The 23,291-nt window shown below is 36.4% G+C and overlaps 1 protein-coding gene across 7 annotated transcripts in view; it reads right to left on the bottom strand.

Moving 5' to 3' along the window:
• Window positions 1-23,291, bottom strand: part of MAPK10 (mitogen-activated protein kinase 10) — a 273,244-nt gene that overhangs the window by 33,685 nt on the left and 216,268 nt on the right. For 6 of the 7 annotated variants that reach the window (XM_004681143.2, XM_012724142.1, XM_004681144.2 and 3 more), the window contains 2 exons: window positions 12,974-13,156; window positions 9,661-9,785 (listed from right to left, as the gene is read on the bottom strand). In XM_004681143.2, coding sequence (XP_004681200.1) covers window positions 9,661-9,785; window positions 12,974-13,156 — 308 coding nt within the window. The remainder of the gene's footprint in view (window positions 1-9,660; window positions 9,786-12,973; window positions 13,157-23,291) is intronic. The other variant, XM_012724144.1, reaches the window with a different exon arrangement.

The raw sequence follows: 23,291 nt of genomic DNA, 5'->3' as shown, positions 1-23,291 counted from the left end.
CACTATTTAAATAACTTAAAAAAGAACCTGAGCATCAAGATGCTACTAGTCAGCAAAACAGTATCTCTTAAAAAGAAAATATATTCAACTCAACTATTTTAGCTTTGAGATTCAAGAATCTTATATAAGCAGTGGATTCCACATAGCTCACAAATTTGAAATCAAGAATATTTTTCTTCAGTAGAGCAATTTGCTAAAATTAGAGACAGATAAATGAGTATTTGAGTGAAATACATGTTCTTTTGTAAGTCATGTTAGAAGAAGGGCCACTGAGAGCAGGTGGCTAAATCCACCCACAACAAACATTTTGACAGGCTCCCACCAATGGAGTCCATGGCATCAAAACAATCCCAACATGATTCAAAAGATATCTTAACAGCTGAGGCACTGGGCATATGAACTGTAATGGATGTTATATTTTCTCTGAAGCCAATTAGTAAATTGCTCACATTGTGCCTCTGAAAGAATATATCAGCATGAACAGATGGAAATTTAGAATTCCACAAATGGCAGATATTAGGAATTAGTGACATTGATTTAACATTCCCAAGTAAATGAGAATCACAAAATATAAATTGCTCTTTCTATAATTAAGCACATAATTAGACTACATCAAATCCATTTCCATTGTAGCTCATGTTTCTTCCTACTTATTTCTAAATTTATAGACTTTCTGAGTATAGCAATCCTACTTAAAGTTCAACTCCACACTACAAGGGTCTTCCATGACAGATAGATGGCACTAAACTATTTCTCAAATTAGGCCTGCCAGGGTGTCATACAAGTTATTTTGCACAGCATGATGCATACTGCAATAATAAGAAATCATAAGACTCAAAGAGATAGTCCTTGTGTCAGGACAGATGGAGAGAACAGCTGAGAGAGGGATTCAGCCAGTTTATTAACTCCATGTGAGTAGAACAAATCATATTTAAAAGAATTCATAGGCAGGTTTAGTCTAAAAAGCAGAATTTAAATGGTGGCAATTTTAGAATGGAGAAAAGAGTAATGATATTTTACATTACAACATCACTCAGTAACTTCTTTGCCTTTCTAACTCCTGATAATAAAATATCACCTATGACCTACACATAGATGATAGACCAGACAAGTGATTGCCCTCAAGAAATATTCAAATTGACTGACAAATATAACACCTCATCACAAATACTACATACTGTGGAAGTGAAAATACTAACAATTTTTCTTTTTTGCTATGAATTCGGGTAGTTTGTCCTACTTATGAAGATATTTAAGATAATTTACATATAGTTCTGATTAATGGTATCAAAATGATAGAAATGAGCTGAAATTATTTTGAGAATAATTTCCTTTATAAAAGCTCCAATTAAGACTTTGATGAGGCAACTCAATTTTATCAAATACAATGATATATCTTGTTGCAAATATAAAAGTAAATAATGTAAGTTTTCTAAAGGTACATCCAAAGTTTTAAAAAATGACCCAAAGTAGGCCCTCCCTGGTGGCGCAGCGGGTTAAAGCACAGCACTGAGAATCTAAAAGCCGCTTCCGCATGAGTTCGATTCCCGCCTGCCCCGGAGGTGACCACATGGTGTGGCAGACCTCTCCTGGCCCGCCCGCTGCTCCCCTCAGCAGTGTACTTCGTGGATCTGCCTGTTCTGCTCCCCACTCTGTCTCCGGTGAGGCCTCTCACCGCCCCTGAGCCTCTGGCCTGTACCCCAGTTCTGTATGCACAAATAAATAAATCTTTAAAAAAAAAAAAATGACCCAAAGTATCTAAGAAAAAATAAGACGGGATTTTTTTTTTAATTTACTGAAAGTTTTTTTTTTTTTACACACATAGTATCAAGAAGCAAAACAGTGATGATCTCATTAGAAAAATATCAGATAATGTGCAGAGACATTCCCCTACAGTCTTCTTTCTTTTTTTTAAAAAAGATTTATTTATTGGCCCTCCCTGGTGGCACAGTGGTTTAAAGCACAGCACAAAGAAGCTTAAGCCACTTCCGTTTGAGTTCGGTTCTTGCCTGCCAGGAAGGTGATTCACATGACAAGGCAGACCTCTCCTGACCTGCCTGCTGCTCCCCTCAGCAGTATACTTCCTCGATCTGCCTGTTCTCCTCCCCACTCTGTCTCTGGTGAATCCTCTCATCCTCCACATCTCTGGTCTGTACCCCAGTTCTGTATGAATAAATAAATAAATCTTCAAAAAAAAAAGATTTATTTTTTTATGCATATGGAACTGGGGTATGGGCCAGAGGTGCAGGGGCAGTGAGAGGCCTCACCAGAGACAGAGTGGGGAGCAGAACGGGCAGATTGATGAGGTACACTGCTGAGGGGAGCAGCGGGCAAGACAGGCAACACGTGATTCACCTCCAAGGCCAGGGATCGACTGGCAATGAAGCAGCTGTGGCTAGCTTGCAGTGCTGACTCCTAACCAGTTGTACTACTAGGAAGGGCCCCTTCTTTCTTTTAATGATAAGTAATGGAAATTTTTATTTCATAAAATATTAAGAATGGTAGATTTCCTATTATGTTGCAAATAGGATTTTCATCCCCAATAAGAATTTTCAGATACTACAAAAAATTCTAAAATAGCTCAAACTTGCTGGTTATTCTTAACTATTTGAAAGTTCTCTTTTAAAATTTGAGAGTTGCTATTAAATTTTATATAACAGACTTCAGATGAAAATCAATGTTCTTTTCAACCACACTAAAAAACAAAAACATACAAAAAGTGACATCTATTAACTGTTCTGAACATCTATGTGTATCCCATGAGGAAAATCAGTAAACAAAAGCAGTAGCTTCTAATTTTCAGATTGATTACTTATTCATAATGCATTCTGAGGATATGGCCTAATCTTCTGTATCATTCACCAAAGGGAAAGGTCAACTTTAATGACTTTACTCTCTTTCCTTTCAAAGGGAGAAATACGGTCTATACAGAAAATGGTTCTCATTTACAACATGGTTCAATCACTTCCTCTAGATACTTCATGCTTACTACAATAGGGTTAAACTCAGACTCACTAATTTAATGAAGATATTATAAAGTACTTAAAGCAAGCATATGCACATTTTATTCAGTGTTTTAGATTCCAAAGTAGACCAGCACTACTGAATTATTTGAACATTAGATTTATCTTCACTGCAGTTTATCTATTTCCTTATATCTAAATTTATATATATTCTGAGTCTAGCTAAATATATTACATACATTTATAATTAAATATACCTATAAGCCCATTCCTTACCATGTTTTAGAAACATATACAGACTCAAGAGAATGGCTAAGATATAGTTAATGAATTAATAGAGATAATATAAGCTATACTTCATTGATAAAGATGGTTGATAGAGTGACTTTACAAATGATACAATAATCAAATATTAGCTTTCACTATGAAAACAAGTTCAAGAGAATTAGAATTAGGGCATAATTCCCTACTATAACCCTTGACTAAAATTTATTTCAAGGCCCTAGATAAACAATATATTTATAGGTAAATAGTTAAACTATAAATTAGGTCTCTCTATTATGTAGTTTACCAATTAATGATCCTCTGATTATACAATAATTATTATACATACATGCATTTCAGTTACTAAAGCCTGGTCAGGGCATTAATTTATATTCAAAGCCAAACAGGTTTTTTTTTTAATGATAACTAAAACCAACTGATTATAATTTATTAAATATATTCAAAGCAATTGAGGTACATGTGCTTAAGATTAAAGTGTAATTATAGTAAGCTAGTTATAATTCATTAACACTGAGAGAAACAAGTTATTATATATTCCTCTTATAACCAGAAATTCACACACTGACTACAAATTAAATAGACAAATATGATAGATAGCTAGCCTGTACTTGAAGGAATTTATGTCCACAAATGATGCTATAAGATTTCCAAACATAAAAAAATAATTCCCATGCACCTTTAAATGAGTAAAAACTTATCAAAATAAATGAAAGCAAGGCACTTATTTTTGTTTTTAAATTCACTGCTGAATCACTAGCACTTAGGTCAGTATTAAGATGCACAGATTGGATTCAATAAATGTTAACAGAATAAAATGCATAATATTAATTTGTTAAAAATAATGTAAGTTTATGTGAAAAACATAGTAGGAGTAGAATAAAGAGAAAAGGGTAAGAGGAAGGGAAGACTAAGGAGTAAGAAACATAAAAAGGTGTAAGAAAGCACACAAAAGAGAGCTTTCAAATGTAGCTATCTGGCAGCAGAAAAGTAGAATGAAAGCAACCTAAAGGAAAACAGGTGGCTTCAGCCCTCATACTTCCAAGCTCATATTACCCAACATTGGCTCATCCACGTTGGCTCATTTACCATACAACAAGCACCTGAAACCCAACACCAACATACAAAAGAAAGGAGCTACACACTTTCAAGAAAAAGTCAGAAACAGTCTTAGCCAAGACTAACAGGTAGTGATTCTTGGCAAAAGGTGACAAAGATATTAAAAGCAATATTTACTTTTACCTAAAACAAGGTCCCAGAGCACCTCTTCCAACATCCAAAGATTTCTCCTCACATAGTATATGTTTCTAACTACTGGCTTACTTCACTTTTATTTAGTTGGGGATACTGAGAGATGGAAATGAATGACTAGGCAAGAATCAGTCCTTGTCCTTCCTTATCTTCTCTGTATCTCAGGGAGCTGATGCCTAATGATTTTTTTCCAGGTTCACCTATTAGTGATTTAGGGTTGATCTCTACTAGGAAACTGGAGGGGAGAAGCCTTGGTCATTTCTCTCCATTTCTCTCTTCAGAAGCAGCTGTGTCTCCTGTGCCTTCATAACTAGTTTCCATGAGTAAATCATCTCCTCACTCTAGGGTTAGTGGTAGCTTCCAACCATTGCTAAGTTCTGGGTTGGTCCAAGAATATTTGCTCTTGACTTTTGCACTGCCAATCAGAAAACCTCCCCACTTTACCATTATTTAAATGTCCTTTAGTGTGACATCTACTCAGACCTCTGAGACTAAGGCACGTACCTCTACTGAAATGGTTTAACCACCTGCCCTGTTTGAACCATCTATCCATATCAGCTCTCAATCTGAAATTTTCAGACCAAGCTCAGCAGCCTATACTATTCTGACCACAAGCTTTTGATTCTATGTACAGTCCTTTCTGATTCCATGCCTGGCCTATTCTGCTTTCCTCATCATGACTTTTGGTACTTTGTCCATATAACTGCTCAAAGCTGTAGCACTAATATGCTGAACATTAATCATTACTGAACAGCAGCACAAACCATGCCATATGATCTCTAAGCTCTCCTTAAAGATTTACCTTGAACAGACCTCCAGACATACTAGACATTAAAATCTTCATATCACACCACTAGAAGATTGAAAATAACATGCATTTCCTGCATGGCTGAATATCTCATGTTCTCTTTGGTAATGACCAATAAGCTACAATGGCAGCCAAGAACATGGTTAAAATAATGTCAGACAATAATTGCTCAAAGTGTATAAAATCCCCAATGACCTTGTGATAAAATAGCTTAATAGAGTCAGGTCAACTTGTTCCTATAAATCCATTCAGTGCAGGGAAAAATAACAATCACTAAGGTAATGAAATAGAAAATAAGATATCAGCAAAACTTTAAGAGCCTATAATTACCTCATGTCATAAACAACTAGTAAATATTTAAATTTCTAACTAGTATAGCTTTATGGTTTCTCATTATTTATTTGAATTGAACTACAGGCACTAATACATGTAAGTGTTTCTCTCTTTCTCAGATTATACTCTCACTGGGAATCTGAAGGCTAGGTGGTTTTATTCAGTATTTTTATAGTAGGTTAAATTCCTGCCCAGTCCTGCCCCAATCTCCCAAGTTAATATTGAAGTAAGAAATAATAAATAAACTCAGAACTGGCCTATCAACTTGAATCATGCTCTACTCAAGCTGGTTGGATAGTCAGACCTTTCCGTTGGTCTCTAAGAGTGACATGTTTCCTTATATTCCTAAGCAAAACATTCCCAGATTTCTTAGTCCACATAACTACTGGAAACCTGCTAATATAGCTTGTAGTGTTATTAATAGGTTAGTACACATAACATTCCTCCACTCTCCTTTGGACTTTCCCAAAGAGAGCATAGTCTTCTAACAGTTACTGTTTTATTTCTCTCTACTTGTGGCTACTCTCCACCAATGAAACTTATCTTTCTTTCTCTCATCTTTGAGTTTTCTTTCCTTATTAATATCATGTGAGTGATTTACTTAAGCGATGCTTCAGCTTGCCTCACTTAGATGACTTATAATCATGGACATTCTGATTATTTCATGCTTTCATTTACTTTGACTATAAAGACATGCTGGAGTTATACTTTCAAGTAATCTTATCAGTCCTTGTAGAAAACATTACAGCTTTGACTATATGTCTGAAAAAAATAAAGATCATTTTTATTTTAAATATATATTCACATGCAATAACAGAAGCACTAATTCCAAGGATATTGCAGGAAACATAGCTGATTACTGTTTCTAGTGCCTTTAGGGTCCATATCATCCTATATATGACCTCTGCATTGCATTTTACTTTTTTAGAGATTTATTTATTTATGCATAGAAGAACCGGGCTACCAGCCAGAGGTGGGGGAACAGGGGAACGGAGGAGAGGGTTCACCAGAGACAGAGTGGGGAGCAGAACAGGAAGACTGCTGATAGGAACAGCGGGTGAGCCAGGAGAGTTCTGCTGCACCATGTGGGTTCCCTCCCTGGCCGGGGACCAAACTTACGCTGCAGTGACTGTGGATAGCTTCATAGTGCTGCGATTCAACCCATTGCACCACCAGGGCCCTATACTATACTACATTTTGTAGAGTAAGGAACAGGATTCCAGCCTACTTGTGGCAACATTCTAGTTGCAAAATACGTTCACCCTTGCATAATCAATTCATGTCAGACACCTACTTGTCCTTCTGTGTAGTAACTGACCCCACTCTCCCAAACTTCCAAGTTCTATCAGATTATTCTCCTAGAATGTACATATCTTGTGCTGTTTCCATTCATGCCCCAGCATTACAGTATTGAAGTTGTGAAAAAGTCTAGCTATTTCAGTATCCTAAGTTTTCAGTTTTTACCTTTCAAAGAAAATTTTTATAGAAATTTAAAATAAATTTTAAAAATTATCCATAATATGCATTAGTAAGTTGTTAGAGATTCTAAACAACTGTTTTAAGGGCAACATAATTACAAGTGAATTACAAATGCAGACTTTATGACTTCAATTAAACTCTAGGCTACAATCCATTAAAGACAGATTACATGCACTAAATTAGATGTAAGGAAAAATAAATATCTCACATGATTTATAGTATCAAAGCAACCAGGCAGCAACATATATAATTAAATTATGCTCATTTACAACTTTTCTCAGTATAACCTAAAGTATTTTCTAAAAAATCTTCAGAGAAAATAATTCTCACACTTAATTTTCATATACATATATCTCATGGTTTTTCTTAGCTACTTCATCATTTCATTCTTCCCCCAAAACATCTATGAAAGTGTCTTCTGTGGCCCTCCCTGGTGGTGCAGTGGGTTAAAGCACAGCACTAAGAAGCTAAAGCCACTTCCGCATGAGTTTGATTCCTGCCTGCCCTGGAAGTGACCACATGGCGTGGCAGACCTCTCCTGACCCGCCCACTGCTCCCCTCAGCAGTGTACTTCATTGATCTGTCTGTTCTGCTCCCTACTCTGTCTCTAGTGAAGCCTCTCACCGCCCCTGAGCCTCTGGCCTGTACCCCAGTTCTGTATGCACAAATAAATAAGTATTAAAAAGAAAAAAGTGTCTCCTAAAGGTGAAGGCTAGAAGAGGTTCTAATAGTGGCAAGAACACCTACTAACTTTAAGAGATTATAATTAAACTGGGAAATATTTAATTTTAAGAATTTTATTATGTAAGAATAAAATTGAGACTACTCCATTGAAGGGGAAGATTGAACCAATCAGGCAATTGGTATTTGAAAATTAATGCAAAGCACAACTGAAATTTCAGCATCATTTTAAAAGAGCTTGAAAAAGATAATTGTAAGAAAATGTTAACACAGAGGTTTTACACCTCCTTTTCCACACCAGGGTCTCATTTATCTCTGGTGTATTTTCGCCAAAGTTTTTTGAATGCTCTTAAGCATTGAGTTACATTATGAAAAGTAGCTTGTTGAATATCATGTCTATAACATTAAATTCTGAATAGTCCTCACTTGCAACTGTGAGACCTCTTCTAGGAGGAAGGAAGGGATAGAAAGCATATTAGCTTGAATCTAGCAGCTCTGACATGGACAAGCACACAAAGAAGCAGAAGAAAAGCAGCTGGAAAAACACAAAGATGCACTTGAGCAAGAACACCTTGGGGCACAGGGAAAGGGACAAGACAACAAAAGAGAATTTCAAATAGAGAATTAAGTGTCAATTCAAACAATTCAATGGGATGGTAGTATCTGTAAGAAAATGAGACAATTTAGCACAGCTATTCTAGGAATGGGGAACTGAGTAGAATTGCTGGTAGTATTATTTACAAGAAAGACAAAAGGACATTCCCAGCATAGAGCCTACAGAAAATGCAGGGCAACCAAATCCCTATGCAGTTCTGCCCCTCCCACCCCCCCGCCCCGAAAATAAAAGCCAAAGATAAAAGACTTGGTTATGCTTCTGAGAGTATTAAAGTATGTCTAGATTTAAAATACAGAGATACATCTTACTTTTATAGTCAATTTAGAGTCAACCAGAAATAATGTCCTTATTAGAAAACTCAGTTTTTCTCATCTAATTCACACAAGTTTTCAAAGTCACCAATGACTTGGTAAAAGCTCAATAATCAAAGTGATCTGAGTATCATACTTCACTAGTTGCAGGTATAATATCAAGGAAACAGAGGAAAACAAATTATCCTTTAACTGTTATTTCTGTTACTTAGCTTGCACCAGGAGAAGCTGAGAGTTAAACATATAGAATGCACTCTGGGGATGTAAATAACTTTGCAAAATAAATGGAAGTGTTTCATGGGCAGAAAGGCTTGTTGGGCTAAATTGCCATTCTTACAGAAAATCCTGGAAAAGAAGAACACTTAACTTTTACAGGGAAAGTAGTAATTTTGTTATGGTAATTTGTGATGAAGGCCCTTTGTATGAGCGTTGGGTTTGTAACAGGTACAGGTTTCATGGACTCCGCCCCACTCCAGATACTGGAAATATTAATCCCATCAGTACCAAGGAGAAGCACGCTGGGACGTGAGGGCGGAGCTGAGCAGCCAGGTTGGGATAAAACCGGACATGTGGGCTCTGGGGGTCTCTTGGCCTGGTGGTTCGGCAGCTCATCGTTTTGGCTCTCAATCGGTTTTCAGCGTGCCGGTGGAGTCCAAGTCAGCAGAACTGGTAGGACATTCTAGTTAATTTGTATTTCTCTCCCTTTTTCCCTGGGTTATTCCTTTACCTTTCTCCTTATAAATAAATCCATTATTTAACCTTTTTGAGTGTGTCCATAATAAGGTTGAATTGTAAGCGCGCAACTGAAGACCCACAGACAGGCAACCCAATTCAAATTGGAGTGCCCTGTAACAGATTCAGTTTGCTTTCATTTTTCAATACTCAGCACTGTGTCTATTTTGGAAGGAAAGGAGAGTAAGCCTGTGATGTCCTTACCGCCTCCACTTCGGCAGGGTCATACCAGACATTGATGTAAGGATGCTGTAAGGCGTCATCCACTGATATCCTTTTTGCTGGGTCAATCACTAGCATCTTTGACAACAAGTCTCTGGCTTGGCTGGCTGAAATGATGGAGAAAAACAATTAGTAAAATTTTTATTTTTGACAATCACACTTGCTTGATGGATAGGAAACTAAGTAAACAAAGATCAAGCAACACCTTTCTTTCAGACGTAAAGTAAAATTCTTGACATGCTAGAAAAAGAAATGAATAGTGCACCTTTTCTCTATGCCTCTATGCCTATGTGTTTGTTTGGATCTCTTTAAGATTAAAATACACTGAGTACACAAGTCTGAGTATGTACTCAACGTAATCTTGAGTAAGATAAGAATAAACAAAATATAAACAGACTAGAGAGCAAAGGAAATACAAATATACAATACTCAACAAGTACATGAATGACTGTTTGAAGTTGATCCACACCTATTTTTCTGTTTTCATTCATATGCTAAATCAGTAGAATTTTTTTAAAAGATTTATTTATTTATGAATACAGAATTGTTGTGCAGGCCAGAGGTGTGGGTGTGTGGAGGGTTCATCAGAGACAGAGCAGGGAGCAGAACGGGCAGATTGACAAAGTACACTGCTGAGGGGAGCAGCAGGCTGGTCAGGAAGGTCTGCCATGCCATGTGGGTCACCTCCCTGGCTGGGGATCAAACTAGTGCTGCAGTGGCTACAGATAGCTTTATGGCTTTATGGCCTTAACCCGTTGCACCACCAGAGAGGGCCCTGAATCAGCAGAATTTGAGCAAGACAAATAACTTTAGAAGTCATGTAGTCTGAATTCCTTAGATAAATAAGAAAAAAATCAGAGGAGTGGATGTGATAAGAATAATATTATTCAAAATGTGTAAAAATGTGGCTAAAATAATAGATAGAGATAAGCTGAAAAACTAACTCTTGATAGCTGACTACAGAACTGAAACACTATGGTGAGGAGAGAAAAAACAGAGAAATGAGGGTACAATGGCCTAAGGGGTGGAACATGGGTGAGTTGGTGGTGCAGACACTGCAGTGCTAACACCTGATGGAGGTACCTCCCTCAATACTACCTCAGTTAAAAATAAATATTTCAAACAAGAGTATTATTTAGCTACTGAATTTTATTAAACTATTTCTGTAATCATGGGGAATTGCTTTTTGAAAGGAATCAGATTTGATGAAAGTGCCTAGGTAGAGACTGAACCTTTCTGAAACTACACTACAAAATGGAAAATTTTACATGATCATGTTTTTTTTTTTTTTTAAAGATTTATTTATTTATTCATACAGAACTGGGGTACAGGCCAGAGGCTCAGGGGTGGTGAGAGGCTTCACCAGAGACAGAGTGGGGAGCAGAACAGGCAGATCGACGAAGTACACTGCTGAGGGAAGCAGCGGGCGGGTCAGGAGAGTTCTGTCTCGCCATGTGGTCTCCTCCGGGGCAGGCGGGAATTGAACTCATGCGGAAGTGGCTTCAGATTCTCAGTGCTGTGCTTTAACCCACTGCGCCACCAGGGAGGGCCCATGATCATGTTTTTATGGTAAATTTTATGACCATGGGGTGTAGTTGCTATAAAATTACATAATCAGTAAGTTTATTTATTTAATAACATTGCTAATGTACAATTTAATCTCTAGAACTGTTTTAAGTTTATAGAATACATAACCAGGAAAAAAGCTTCTTGCCAGCTAAAGGCTATCAGTCTCTTTACTGGTATATTGTTTTCTATACTTATTTATTTTTTAGCATAATGTTGATGATGCTAAAGTTAGTACACAGAAATCTATTTTTTGCCTGTCCCATACCATTCTTATGACATTTTAATAAATATATTTTCTCTGTATTATTTACATTACATTTATTTGTTTATTTACCAAAGAATTAATTGAATTAGAGACATTTTATTTCTATCAATAATTTTGCTGGGGTCTTGATTCTAGAAATTTTTTTTCTACTTACAAAACGACACCTTGAAAGTCATAGCAAGAACAAAAATAACACATTTTTTATATAACACATTGTTTTTAATATTTAAAAATTAATTCTTGTTGTCAATGACCTCTAGTAGTTCAGTGAGTCTGTGTTTAGATTTCATTTGTCCAACTATCTCTTGATTTTTAACTTTTATACCCAAATTCACAGATCCCCCTTTCACAAAAACTCCCATAAGCCCACCAATGACTCAAATACTTCCATGTGAGCCCTTCAGCAATAGGAACATGAACTATACCAATATCAAAACATCTCATTAACAAAGATTATACCGTTTGCAGGGAACAAATAGGGGAAGGAAAACGTTTCAGTTTCTTATCTTTATTTCATTTGAAGCAGATGTCTTTTTCTATTCTTCAATTATAGTAGAATAAATTCTTCCTTTTGATTATTTATATAATCATAATCTGCCAATTATATATTAAAATATAGTTAAATAATTATACATGTGCAAAGTAGTACTCATTTGCAAATGCACTCTATCCCTAGAGGCTCAAATCAAATTAAGTAGCAAAGAAATAATTCAAAAAAATTATATTAGAAGCATGGTAATTATTTAGTACATTTTCTACAGGTTCTGTCATCATCATCATTAAATGTTAATTTAATCAGGGCTTTGTGATACCAGTACTGTTATACTACAAATGTCTTCATGCCAAAGGATTACTTCTACCCCACATGTCAATCATCAATTATCGAATACAAATTCTTTACTATCTCTACTTAAGGTTTTAGGTGTTTTTTCATCTTCATTTAGGTAGCTCTGATCTTAAAAACTATACATTACTAATGATTTACTCTGTTGCCATTCAGAGACCGGTAGAAGCAGTTGGTAGAACAAACAACTGTAACAAAAGGAAGCAAAGGTTGGAGGATGCAATAAAATCCTGGGAAATAGAACCTCCTTTTAGTTTCCCTGTCTCACTTATACCTATATTAGCTATAATTAAATTTTCAAGTTAAGTCTGCATTTACTAAATTGAAACAATAATTTAAATGTATAGTATGTTGGTCTTTTAGAATGCCACTTCAAAATAATTTTAAAGTCCTAGATAAGCCATAAGAATTACATAACCCACACATTTTATTACTCTTTCCTTCTGAATATCCAAGTAATTCTAGAAATCCCTGGTACTTCCACCTTTTTAAGAAAAATAATTTAAGGAATACCTCTCCATAAACTGGGGTGGTTCAAATTAAAAAGTGGGCTCAACATCCCTTCCTTGTTAGTCCCGGGCCCAGGTAGTAGTCTTGGTCGTCCTTGATGGTCCTACCTTTGAGTTTATTGTGCTCAGAGTCCGCTGGGAAGAGGGAATCTGGGAAGAGCTTGGGGAAAGTGAGTCCTGCATACTTGGGCCGATTCTCCACATAGTTTCTTACAGTAGGTTGCAATTTCTTCATGAATTCTGGACATGGCGTTCCTAGTTGTTCAATCACCTTGTTCCACTGGTCAATATCTGAGAGTTGAATAGTTAAGGGCAAAAAGAGGTGCAGATACGAGCTCTAACTTTCACGTCTCAGAATCCTGAGCAGTCATCAACACAACTGGAGTTGAAATAAGCCACAAAATAAGTAAAATCAGAATTGTCCAGCAATAATCTTTTGGATATTCTAAATTTGGTTATAGGTAATATATTCCTGGGGGAGCCAGCATTGCTTAGCAAAATAGGCTATCACAAAATTTTCTTTGGGTTTTAAAGATGAAAATGTATTCAATTAACATAGAAAGTAATTTCTCACATTGTGATAAACTTCTATGTACCATGTTATTTAGATGAGAAAAATAGGCAACATAAAATATTTTTATCATGTTTTCTAAAAATGACAGACACATTTGAAATAAGATTTGTTCAATCTTTTAAAAGATTGAATTACTAGATTCCTAATAAGACTTACTAATAAGACTTTTTTCTTCCTTTTTATACTAAATAGGAAATTGCATCATCTGTGTTTTCTAGTAATATGTATTACACATGTGACCGACTTAATCTGGTGGCGCACAGGGTTAATTCTCAGCAGTATAAAACTACCTACAGTCACTGCATGATCGATGTAATTTTTCATAATAAACAAGTGTTCCGTATTGTATATTTACTGTATTAAAGTCCCTTTTTATTAAAAAAAATATTTATTGAATAAGTAAATTTCTATTTTATGTCTGTCCAATCTAAATTAGACACTTATGGACATAGTATAAGGCATTGGGGAGAGAAAATATTAAAAGAAAAATAAGCTGAGAAATTCCAATAATTGGAAATCAGTTGAAACTCAGCAATCTCAGAGAATTGCAAATAAGGGATATAAAAAGAAGTCCAAGCTTTATTACATAGTAGAGAAAGAGCAAAAAAGTAAATATTATGAAAAAATAAAAGCAAAAAGCAGAGAAAAGGAAGAGACCACTGTTAAAGATGACTAAGATATTTGTGCCTAAAATTATTCACCACTAAAATTGCAAAGGAAAATATCCTTGAAATGATGTAAGAAAATAACTATCAATAATTTTATATACAAATAAATTAACTCTCAAGCAATGGAATTTGAATGAAAAAATGGTTTATCATCAAAAATGCTCACTAAAATCTCCTGTAAAGAATAAACTTCAGGAGAAAAAAATAATTATAGAATAAGACCAAATTTTAAGGAGCAACAGTAAGTATACCCCCATCCTCCCAAAAAGAAAAGAATAAGTTTAAATCTAAACAAAGTCTACCTCTGTGCAATAAAATTATCATTTTGTCAATTTGAAAGATTAAAAGAGACTGGACACATTGACATCAATAACATAGGTAAGTTACAATATTAATGATCTAATTAATATATGCTAAGGTTGTGTATTCAGGAGAAAGCTAAAAATCTGTCTTAATTAAAATAGCAATTTTCCACAAATTTAGTTATAGATTCAACAAGTTCCATTTAAATAATAGGAGGGATCTTTTTATGGAAATTAGCAAACCAATTCTATACTTTTTTTTTTTTTTTAATGAAGAATGGCTTATTCTTCTTAGGTAGATAATGCATATGAGACGATCCTAAAATGACTGCATAAAGATCTCTCAGCAATCTTCTTTTTAAGGGAAATTATTTAATTCAACAACACATTAAATCATTATGCATAATAATTAAGTGGAAGCAAGGAGGGTTCAACATGTGTAAATCACTTTCATTCACTTACATCAATAAAAGAAAGAAAAATCATATGATCATATCAATATACAAAGAAACCATTTGGTATAGTTTAATATTTACTGTGATAAAGAAAAAAACTCAAAAATGGAATAGAAGGAAGATAGGTAAACACAATAAGGTCACCTGTGTCACACCCACAGTTAACATCATACTTAATTAGGACAAACTAATTTTTTTCTAAGATCAGGCACAAAACAAAGATGCTAACTTCCACTACTTTTTTACATAGTATTAGAAAAATTAGGTAAGAGAAACATGAGGAACTCAAATTGGAAAATTAAAATGACTGCTATTTACAGGTAATTAACATATACAGAAAACTCTAAACATTCCATTAAAAAAATCACAATAATAAATTAACAATAAGGTGGCAGGCAGATTATAAAATCAATTAAAAATTAATTCAGTCCTGTAATGAAAACAATGAACTAGAATAAAAATAAATCAAGGGGAAAAGCCCATTTACTATTACATTGAAAAGTATTAATAGGAATAAACTTAACAAAAGAGGTAAAAGATCTTTACAATGAAAACTGTAAGATAATGCAAAAAATAATAAAGACAAAAAAATGGAAAAATACTCCCTGCCCATGAACTGAAAGAATTAACACTTTTAAAATGGACATTTTCTGGCCCTTCCTGGTGGTGCAACAGGTTAAAATGCAGCACTGGGAAGCTAGCCACAGCTGCTTTTGTGCAAGTTCGAGACCCTGCCAAGAAGGTGACCCACATGGTGTGGCAGACCTCTCCTGCCTTGCCCTCAGCTGTCCTCAGCAGTGTACTTTCAGTTCTCCCCACTCTGTCTGTTCTCTCCTGACCCAGTGACTCAGGCTTTCAGTTAGTTTGTTACCAGAGCTCCAAGTCAGCAAGCTGGTAAGATATTCCATTTACTTTGTACCCCTCTCTTTCCCTGGGTTGTTTCCTTTTCTTTTCCCCTTTTGTAAAAAAAAAACCCCATTATTGACACTTTTGTGTGTGTCTGCAGTACAACTGAATTGTGAGCTTACAGGTGAGGCCCCACCCACAGACAGGCTGCCCAGTTCACACTGGGGTGCCCTGTAATAGTTTTGGCGCCCAATGTGGGGCATGCCAATCTCGCCTTGGTTGACCAGCTCAAGTACCTCGCATTGGTCACCGTAACCGTAAGTGTATTAGGTCTGCAGGCCACACGCTTCCTTATTTCGGGTCATGAGAACTTTTTTTCTCTTTGTGTTCAGTGCTTGCTGATGTTTACCACCATGACTTTGACCTAGCTTAGGTTCTTTCAGTTTTATTCTGGCTTTAAATCTCAGTACATTTTCCCACTGAATATCACCACCAGTTTTATAAATATCAATAATCTGGTGAAACCTGGTTTATGGCAAATGCTGCTGCTTTTGTTCTCCTCTATGGGTGATTTTCAAGCCATTCTTGTTTTTCAGTCTGTGCTTCTGGGGTCTTCTTGATACTGTTATCATATCACTTTTTACATTTATGGCTCTGTAAGAGGAAGTGGAGGGAGCTCTGCTTCTTCCACTGCAGACTTGCAACAAATTCAGGCTCTTACTAAAAACATTCAGCAGTAAATGCAAGCCCTTAATTCAGTTGTAAACAGTATGAAAAATGAGAATCAGATTGCCCTTGACTCTATTTATCAAGTTATGCAAGCCCAGATACACGATGCCTTCCATAAATTAGATATGCCCAGGATCATATTATGGCACGGAGAAGGGGTGATAAGCTTTTTCCTGAGGACTGCAGGATGGTGGAGTTAGAAAAAGAGGATTATTATTTGCTTGACACCTTAAACCCTTCAGGAAAGCATTGTTTCCTGCATATCAAAGCCCCTCCTGTGTAAATTTCTAAAGCTCCTATAGACCCTCCTAAGTCTCCTGTGGAAACTCCTAATGCTTCACAGCCTCCACTGCCCTCTGGAGAAGGAACTAACATGCCTTCCCCTTCCCATACTAGATGGGGCACTCTTTTTGGAAGTAAGAATCGCCTTGAAGCAGGCAGTTCCCTCTTAGACGTATGGCAGTGGGTGGTTTAAATGCACAAGGACAGCCTGCTGGGTACTTTTGGTCACACAATCCTTAGTACAGCAAACCTCTAAATTGGAGGAACTCTGTTCCTTCTTGTAGGCAGGATCCTAAGAGGATTGCGAACTTGTTTGCCTTTACCTTTCTCTCTCACCATCCTAATTGGGCAGATATCCAGTCAATGCTAAAGACACTACTGACTTCTGATGAGCAAAGGATGGTCTTTAAGACAGCCAGGGAGGAAGCTGATCACCTCCACCAACAGGATGTAGAATTCCCAGAACCAGATGTGGCTATCCCGATGGTAGATCCCAACTGGGACCCCAATGAAGGTGATATGGATATGTTAGAGCTCTATAAAAAAATGTTCATTGGTAGGACTGCGGCAGGGGATTCCCAAACAAAAGAATTTTAATAAAATTCTGCAGCTTGAACATAGGGCTAATGAGGATCAGAGTTCCTTGAATGAATTATCCAAACGTATGCCAGACACAGAGATATAAGTCCAGATGCCCCAGAAAATGCTCGTCTGATCACTATGGCATTCATTACACATAGTGCCCCAGACATCAGGAGGAAATTAGCAAAGGTAGATGGCGTTACTGAGATGAGTCCATCCCAGCCAGTAGACCTGGCATTTCGAGTGTATAATAACAGAGAGGAAAAGAAACCTAAACCTGTGAGAGTTTTTGTACAGAGGCAACAGAGAACAGAGTTTCAGGGTAACAATAACTAAATGGGCAGGTGGGCCCATGAGATGTGAGCCTCTAGGATGGAATCAGTGTGCCTGATACTGCAAGGGTGAGGGACATTGGACCCAGATTATGTGTCAATAGCAGACATTATAATGACAGACAACAAGGTAGAAAGTCAGTGGCACTCCCCCATGATTCATGCAGAGGTTATAGAAGAGAATACAGACAGAGTACATGGTATCCAGAACCAAGGAAGGAGAAAAGAAAACAATCCAGGGAAAAAGAAGGATTCAAACTGGAATATCTTACCAGCTAGGCTGACTTGGAGCGCTGGTAACAAACTAACTGAAAGTCCTGAGTCACTCGGTCCCAAGAGCCTTTGCCCAAGCGAGAGAGAGAGAGCCAAAGGGAGAGAGAGAGCCATAGCAAATGGCGCCATATTTAAGCCCCAAAGTCCCAGAATGCCTGCTTAGCTCTGCCCTTAGGTCCTCGCAGTTCTCTCCCTGGTACTGCTGGGAGTTGTAGTTTCTAATCACTGGAGTAGGAGGTAGAGTCCAGAAAGCTTGAGTAAGGGGTGGCGTCCACAAGACTCTGTAGAGTTCCTTTAGGACATACTTCCCCTTAACAATATCACATTCCCAGATTTCAAACCTCTACAAATTTATAGTTAAAAAAAAAGTATGAATTGAAAGAAAAACAGAAGCCAATAATGAGCCCAGAAATAAACCCACACTTACGTGGATCCTAAATACAACAAGGAGTGAAGAGTATACAGTGATGAGAGGAAGTTTCTTCAGTAAGTGGTATGGGGAAACTGGACTCCACATTCAAAAGAATGAAACTCGATATCACAATCTGATACCATACACAAAGATCAATTCAAAATGGATGGAAGACTAGGATGTAAGGCTAGACACCATACAAAATATGTAGAAGACAATATGGGCAAAACTCTCAATGTTATCTTCAGGGATGTCATTGGGTACTAGACTCTGAAGCAAAGGGAAAGAAAAGCAAAAATAAATAAATGGGACTACATCAAACTAAAAAGCGTCTGCACAATGAAAGAAACCACCATTAAAATGAAAAGACACCTTACCAAATTAAAGAAAATATTTGCATATCATATATCTGACAGATGACCTAAAACTAAAAAAACAAAACAAAACAAAAAAAACAAAAACAAAATAACCGAAAACTGTACAGAAAAGCTAAATCAACACTACTCCAAAGAAGACATACAGGTAGCCAACAGTATCATGGAAAATGCTCTTCATCTGGAAAATGCAAATCAAAACTACAATGAGTCATCATTTAAAAAAAATTTATAATATTTTATTTTTACATATTTTTGTGCATTTTTTTTTTTATTAAAAATTTTATTTTTACATATTTTTGTGCATTTTTTTTTTATCTCAGTTGCAATCCCCTTGGGTTTCCCATCACCAAATCACCATGTGCCATCACCATAGTCCGGTGCATTTCCCTCTGGAGTCATCATTTTTTTTTTTTTTTAAAGATTTATTTATTTATTCATACAGAACCGGGGTACAGGCCAGAGATGCGGAGGGTGAGAGGATTCACCAAAGACAGAGCGGGGAGCAGAACAGGCAGATGGACGAAGTACACTGCTGAGGGGAGCAGTGGGCGGGTCAGGAGAGGTCTGCCACGCCATGTGGTCTCCTCCGGGGCAGGCGGGAATCGAACTCATGCAGAAGTGGCTTAAGTTTCTTAGTGCTGTGCTTTAACCCGCTGCGCCACCAGGGAGGGCCTGGAGTCATCATTTTTTTAACTATAAATTTGTGTACATAGATACACACACACACATGCACACCAACAAGTGTTAATGAGGGTGTGGAGAAATAGGAAACCCTGTACACAGTTGGTAGAAATGTAGACTTGGCCAGCCCCTAAGGAAAATGGTGTGGCAACATACACCTGAAGATGGGGGAACTGCTACATCTCAATCACACACAGTGTTGTAAACCACTATAAGCACAATCAAAAATAAATGTAGAAATAAAATTAAGGATAGAAATTTTAAAAAGCTGAAGAAAGAGTTTAAATGAAAAAATATTACACTATACTCAGAAAGGAAATACATGGCCAATAAATGTAGAAGATGCTTAGTCTCTTTTGTAGTCAATGAAATGTAAATTAGGGAGTTTTCCCAGGTGGCAAAATGGGTTAAAGTGCAGCACTATAAAGCCGGCCACAGCTGCTTCAGCATGAGTTCACAAGTTCAATCCCTAGTCAGGGAGGTGACCCACACAGCACAAAAGACCTCTGTCTCCCGCTGCTCCTCACAGCAGTGTACATTGTCAATCTGCCTATTCTGTCTCTGGTGAATCCTCTCACTGCCACTGCACCTCTGGCCTGTACCCCAGTTCTATATGCAAAAATAAATAAATAAACAAATCTTTAAAGAAAGAAAAATAAATTAAACCTCCAGGAATCTCTTTTTTTTAAGAGACTGGTAACAACCATATAAAATTGACATTAGCAAAAGTTGATAAGGAGGTGGATCAGACAGCTGCATTTATAAACTTCTACTCCAGAAACCAATTTGATGTTATGTAGCAAAGTTTAAAATGTGCACTCCTATGAGCCCAAGCATAAATCATTAAAATAAAAAAATGTCCATATGCTACTCAAAACATATATCCCTGGAACCACTGTTTACAAAATGAAAAGCAGAAACTGAATAAACCCTGAAATCTATAGAGGCAAGGTATTGGTGGTAAAGTTTTTATATACCGAAAGACTGTGCAGCAATAAAAATAAACCATCTATAATGCATCAAATGACTAAATCTTAAAAGTATGTTTATTTTATTAAAAAGGAAGTTGTAATCAATACTGTGTAAAATGTATAAAACCAAACCATATATTACTTAGGGGTAGATATACATGTGGCAAAAATATAGGGAAAGTTAAAGAGATTGGAAAACTATGTATTTAGAACAGTGGTAACTTCTGTAGGTAGAAGATGACCTTGGTAGGAAGAATTCAATTAGTATTGATAATGTTCTATAATTTTGACCTGACTGATAGCATATGTGTGTTTATTCTGCTGATCTTCAAAAGCTATACATTAAATAGTAATTCACTTGTATAATATAAAACAGCTGGTATTTTTAAAATTACATTCACTGAGATAATGCTACTTTACACCACAGTACATGTCTTGGAAATACAGACTTACACCTCTAAAATTATATTATCTCAGCACACCTACCACCAAAAACCCAGGAATCCCCAATTAAACTCCCTTCTTCCCTTTGTTCCCACTCCTTCACCTCCTACTCCATTAGCCGCAACTAATGTATTCTTCCTCCTGTTTTCATCCCTCTCTCCTCTAACTCAACCCTTCCCCTGCATTCCTGGATGTCTCAGACCTATGATCAGCTTTCAGTGTTGCCTTTGTCTGACCTTGTGTTAGGCTCTATATTCCATATGTAAGTGAAACCATCTTGTATTTACTATCTCTCCTTCTGACTTACTTCATTTAGCATAATCCCTTTCAGCTGCATTCATATCGACTGAGTGGTTTTTGTTTTTGTTTTGATCACTGAATAGTACTCTAGTGTATATTTATGCTATCAACACACCTCCTTGATCCATCCATTTGTTTGTGGCATTTAGGTTGATTTTGTATCTTGGCTATTGTAAATAGTGCTGCAATAAGCATAGGAATTCAGGTTTCCTTTTGTCTTGGTGTTTTTGTGTTCGTTGGGTAGATACCTAAGAGCAGAATTGCTGGCTTGTATGGCAGATCCATTTTTAGTGTTTTAGATTGTCAGAGGGTCTGGAGCAGTCTACATTCCCAATAGTGTAAAAAGATTCCTATTTCTCCATATCCACCCCATCACATTTTTTTAAAATATGGGTCATTCTCACAAGTGTGAGGTGGTATGTGATTATGGTTTTGATCTGCATATCACTAATAAATAATGATGGACCCTTTCTTTTCATAAATACATTGGCCATTGTTTATGTAAAAGTGTCTTCTAGATGAAATGTGTTAGATCTCCCAAAAGACAACCATCTCAGTAGTTAACTTCTGCTTTATTAGTAGAGATTTAATTCATCAATATGTAATTATAATACAACCTCCAATAAAGTAGCAAGACATAAAATTGACCATATAAATTTCTCGATGCCAAAAATAATGTGCTAAAAAAATAAGATGTGGTATTTTTAGGCATCAGAAACAAAAGATATAAGGCCTTCTTAGTATCTTAAGGCTTGCTGTTGAGTTAGTTTATATATTAAGGAAATATGCACAGTTCACATTGCAAAATTTTTACAGACCAATTTATTTTGAAAATGTCTTAGTAAAAGTGAGGACTGATTAAAATGTATGGCTCCTTATAATGTGTTACACTGGTGTGTACTATACATACATATTGTACATCTGCAGCACCATTTTAAAGATTCTATTTAACTAATAAATTTAGTTTAATTTTATTCCCTTCTCAGCTAAGTCATGTATAATAAAACGCATTTTGAAAATAAGTATTCTGTCTTGGATTTTAAGAACTTTTTGATATTCATTTTCATAAAATTTTGGAAGCATTAGACTACATCCTATACTCAGAGAACACAAATTTCATAATAATCCCAATTTACCCTTCAAGAAATGTACAAATATAACCCATGCAAGAACTCCAGAAAAACTCAATATCAAAATTATCAAGCTCCATTATTAAAAGGGCATCAGGGCCATCCCTGGTGGCATAGCGGGTAAAAAGCACAGCACTAAGAAGCTAATGTCACTTCAACATGAGTTCGATCCCCGCCCTGGGGGTGACCCACATGGTGTAGAAGACCTCTCCTGAACCATCCACTGCTCCACTCAGCAATGTACTTTGCAGATCTGCCTGTTCTGCTCACCACTGTCTCTGGTGAATCCTCTCACCACCCCTACACCTCTGGCCTGTACCCCAGTTTTTTATGTATAAATAAAGAAATCTTAAAAACAAAAAGGGGGGGCATCCAATATGAGACTAACATTAACCTTAACCTAATGTTCTACTTTAAACCTAATGTTCAACAGGTGGCAAGTATTCATTTGAATCATCAATTATTCAACCACAATGAAGTTCTGAAAAAGTAGAGTGTGAAGTTAAAAGATTGAGTCTAGGGCCCTCCCTGGTGGCTCAGCGGGTTAAAGCACTGCACCAAGAAGCTGAAACCACTTCTGCATGAGTTCGATTCCCGCCTGCGCCGGAGGTGACCACATGGTGTGGCAGACCTCTCCTGACCCACCTGCTGCTCCCCTCAACAGTGTACTTCATTGATCTGGCTGTTCTGCTCCCTACTCTGTCTCTGGTGAAGTCTTTCACCATCCCTGAGTATCTGGCCTGTACCCCAGTTCTGTATGCACAAATAAATAAATCTTAAAAAAAAAGATTGAGTCTAAAATAAAATTGAGTATTATTTCTAAAATTACCCAAACTTAAGGACTATTTCAAATCCATGTCCAAAGGCCAAAATCAAGTTTTGATTACATTAAAATTGTATTTTAATATATTAGAATACATTTAAAATCCTATTTTTTAGAAAAATCTGAAGAAATTTAGTTTTGATCAAGCCAACACCTAAATAACATTATCCTTAACATAGATGTCATAAATTTATAGTTGTTATCTAGTAACATGTCTACGCAAAAGAAAATTCCAATGTAGACAA

The sequence above is a fragment of the Condylura cristata genome, unplaced genomic scaffold (assembly GCF_000260355.1).
Source record: "Condylura cristata isolate star-nosed mole 26May11 unplaced genomic scaffold, ConCri1.0 scaffold00012, whole genome shotgun sequence".
Classification (NCBI taxonomy): Eukaryota; Metazoa; Chordata; class Mammalia; order Eulipotyphla; family Talpidae; genus Condylura; species Condylura cristata.
This window is presented reverse-complemented; position numbering and strand designations above follow the sequence as displayed.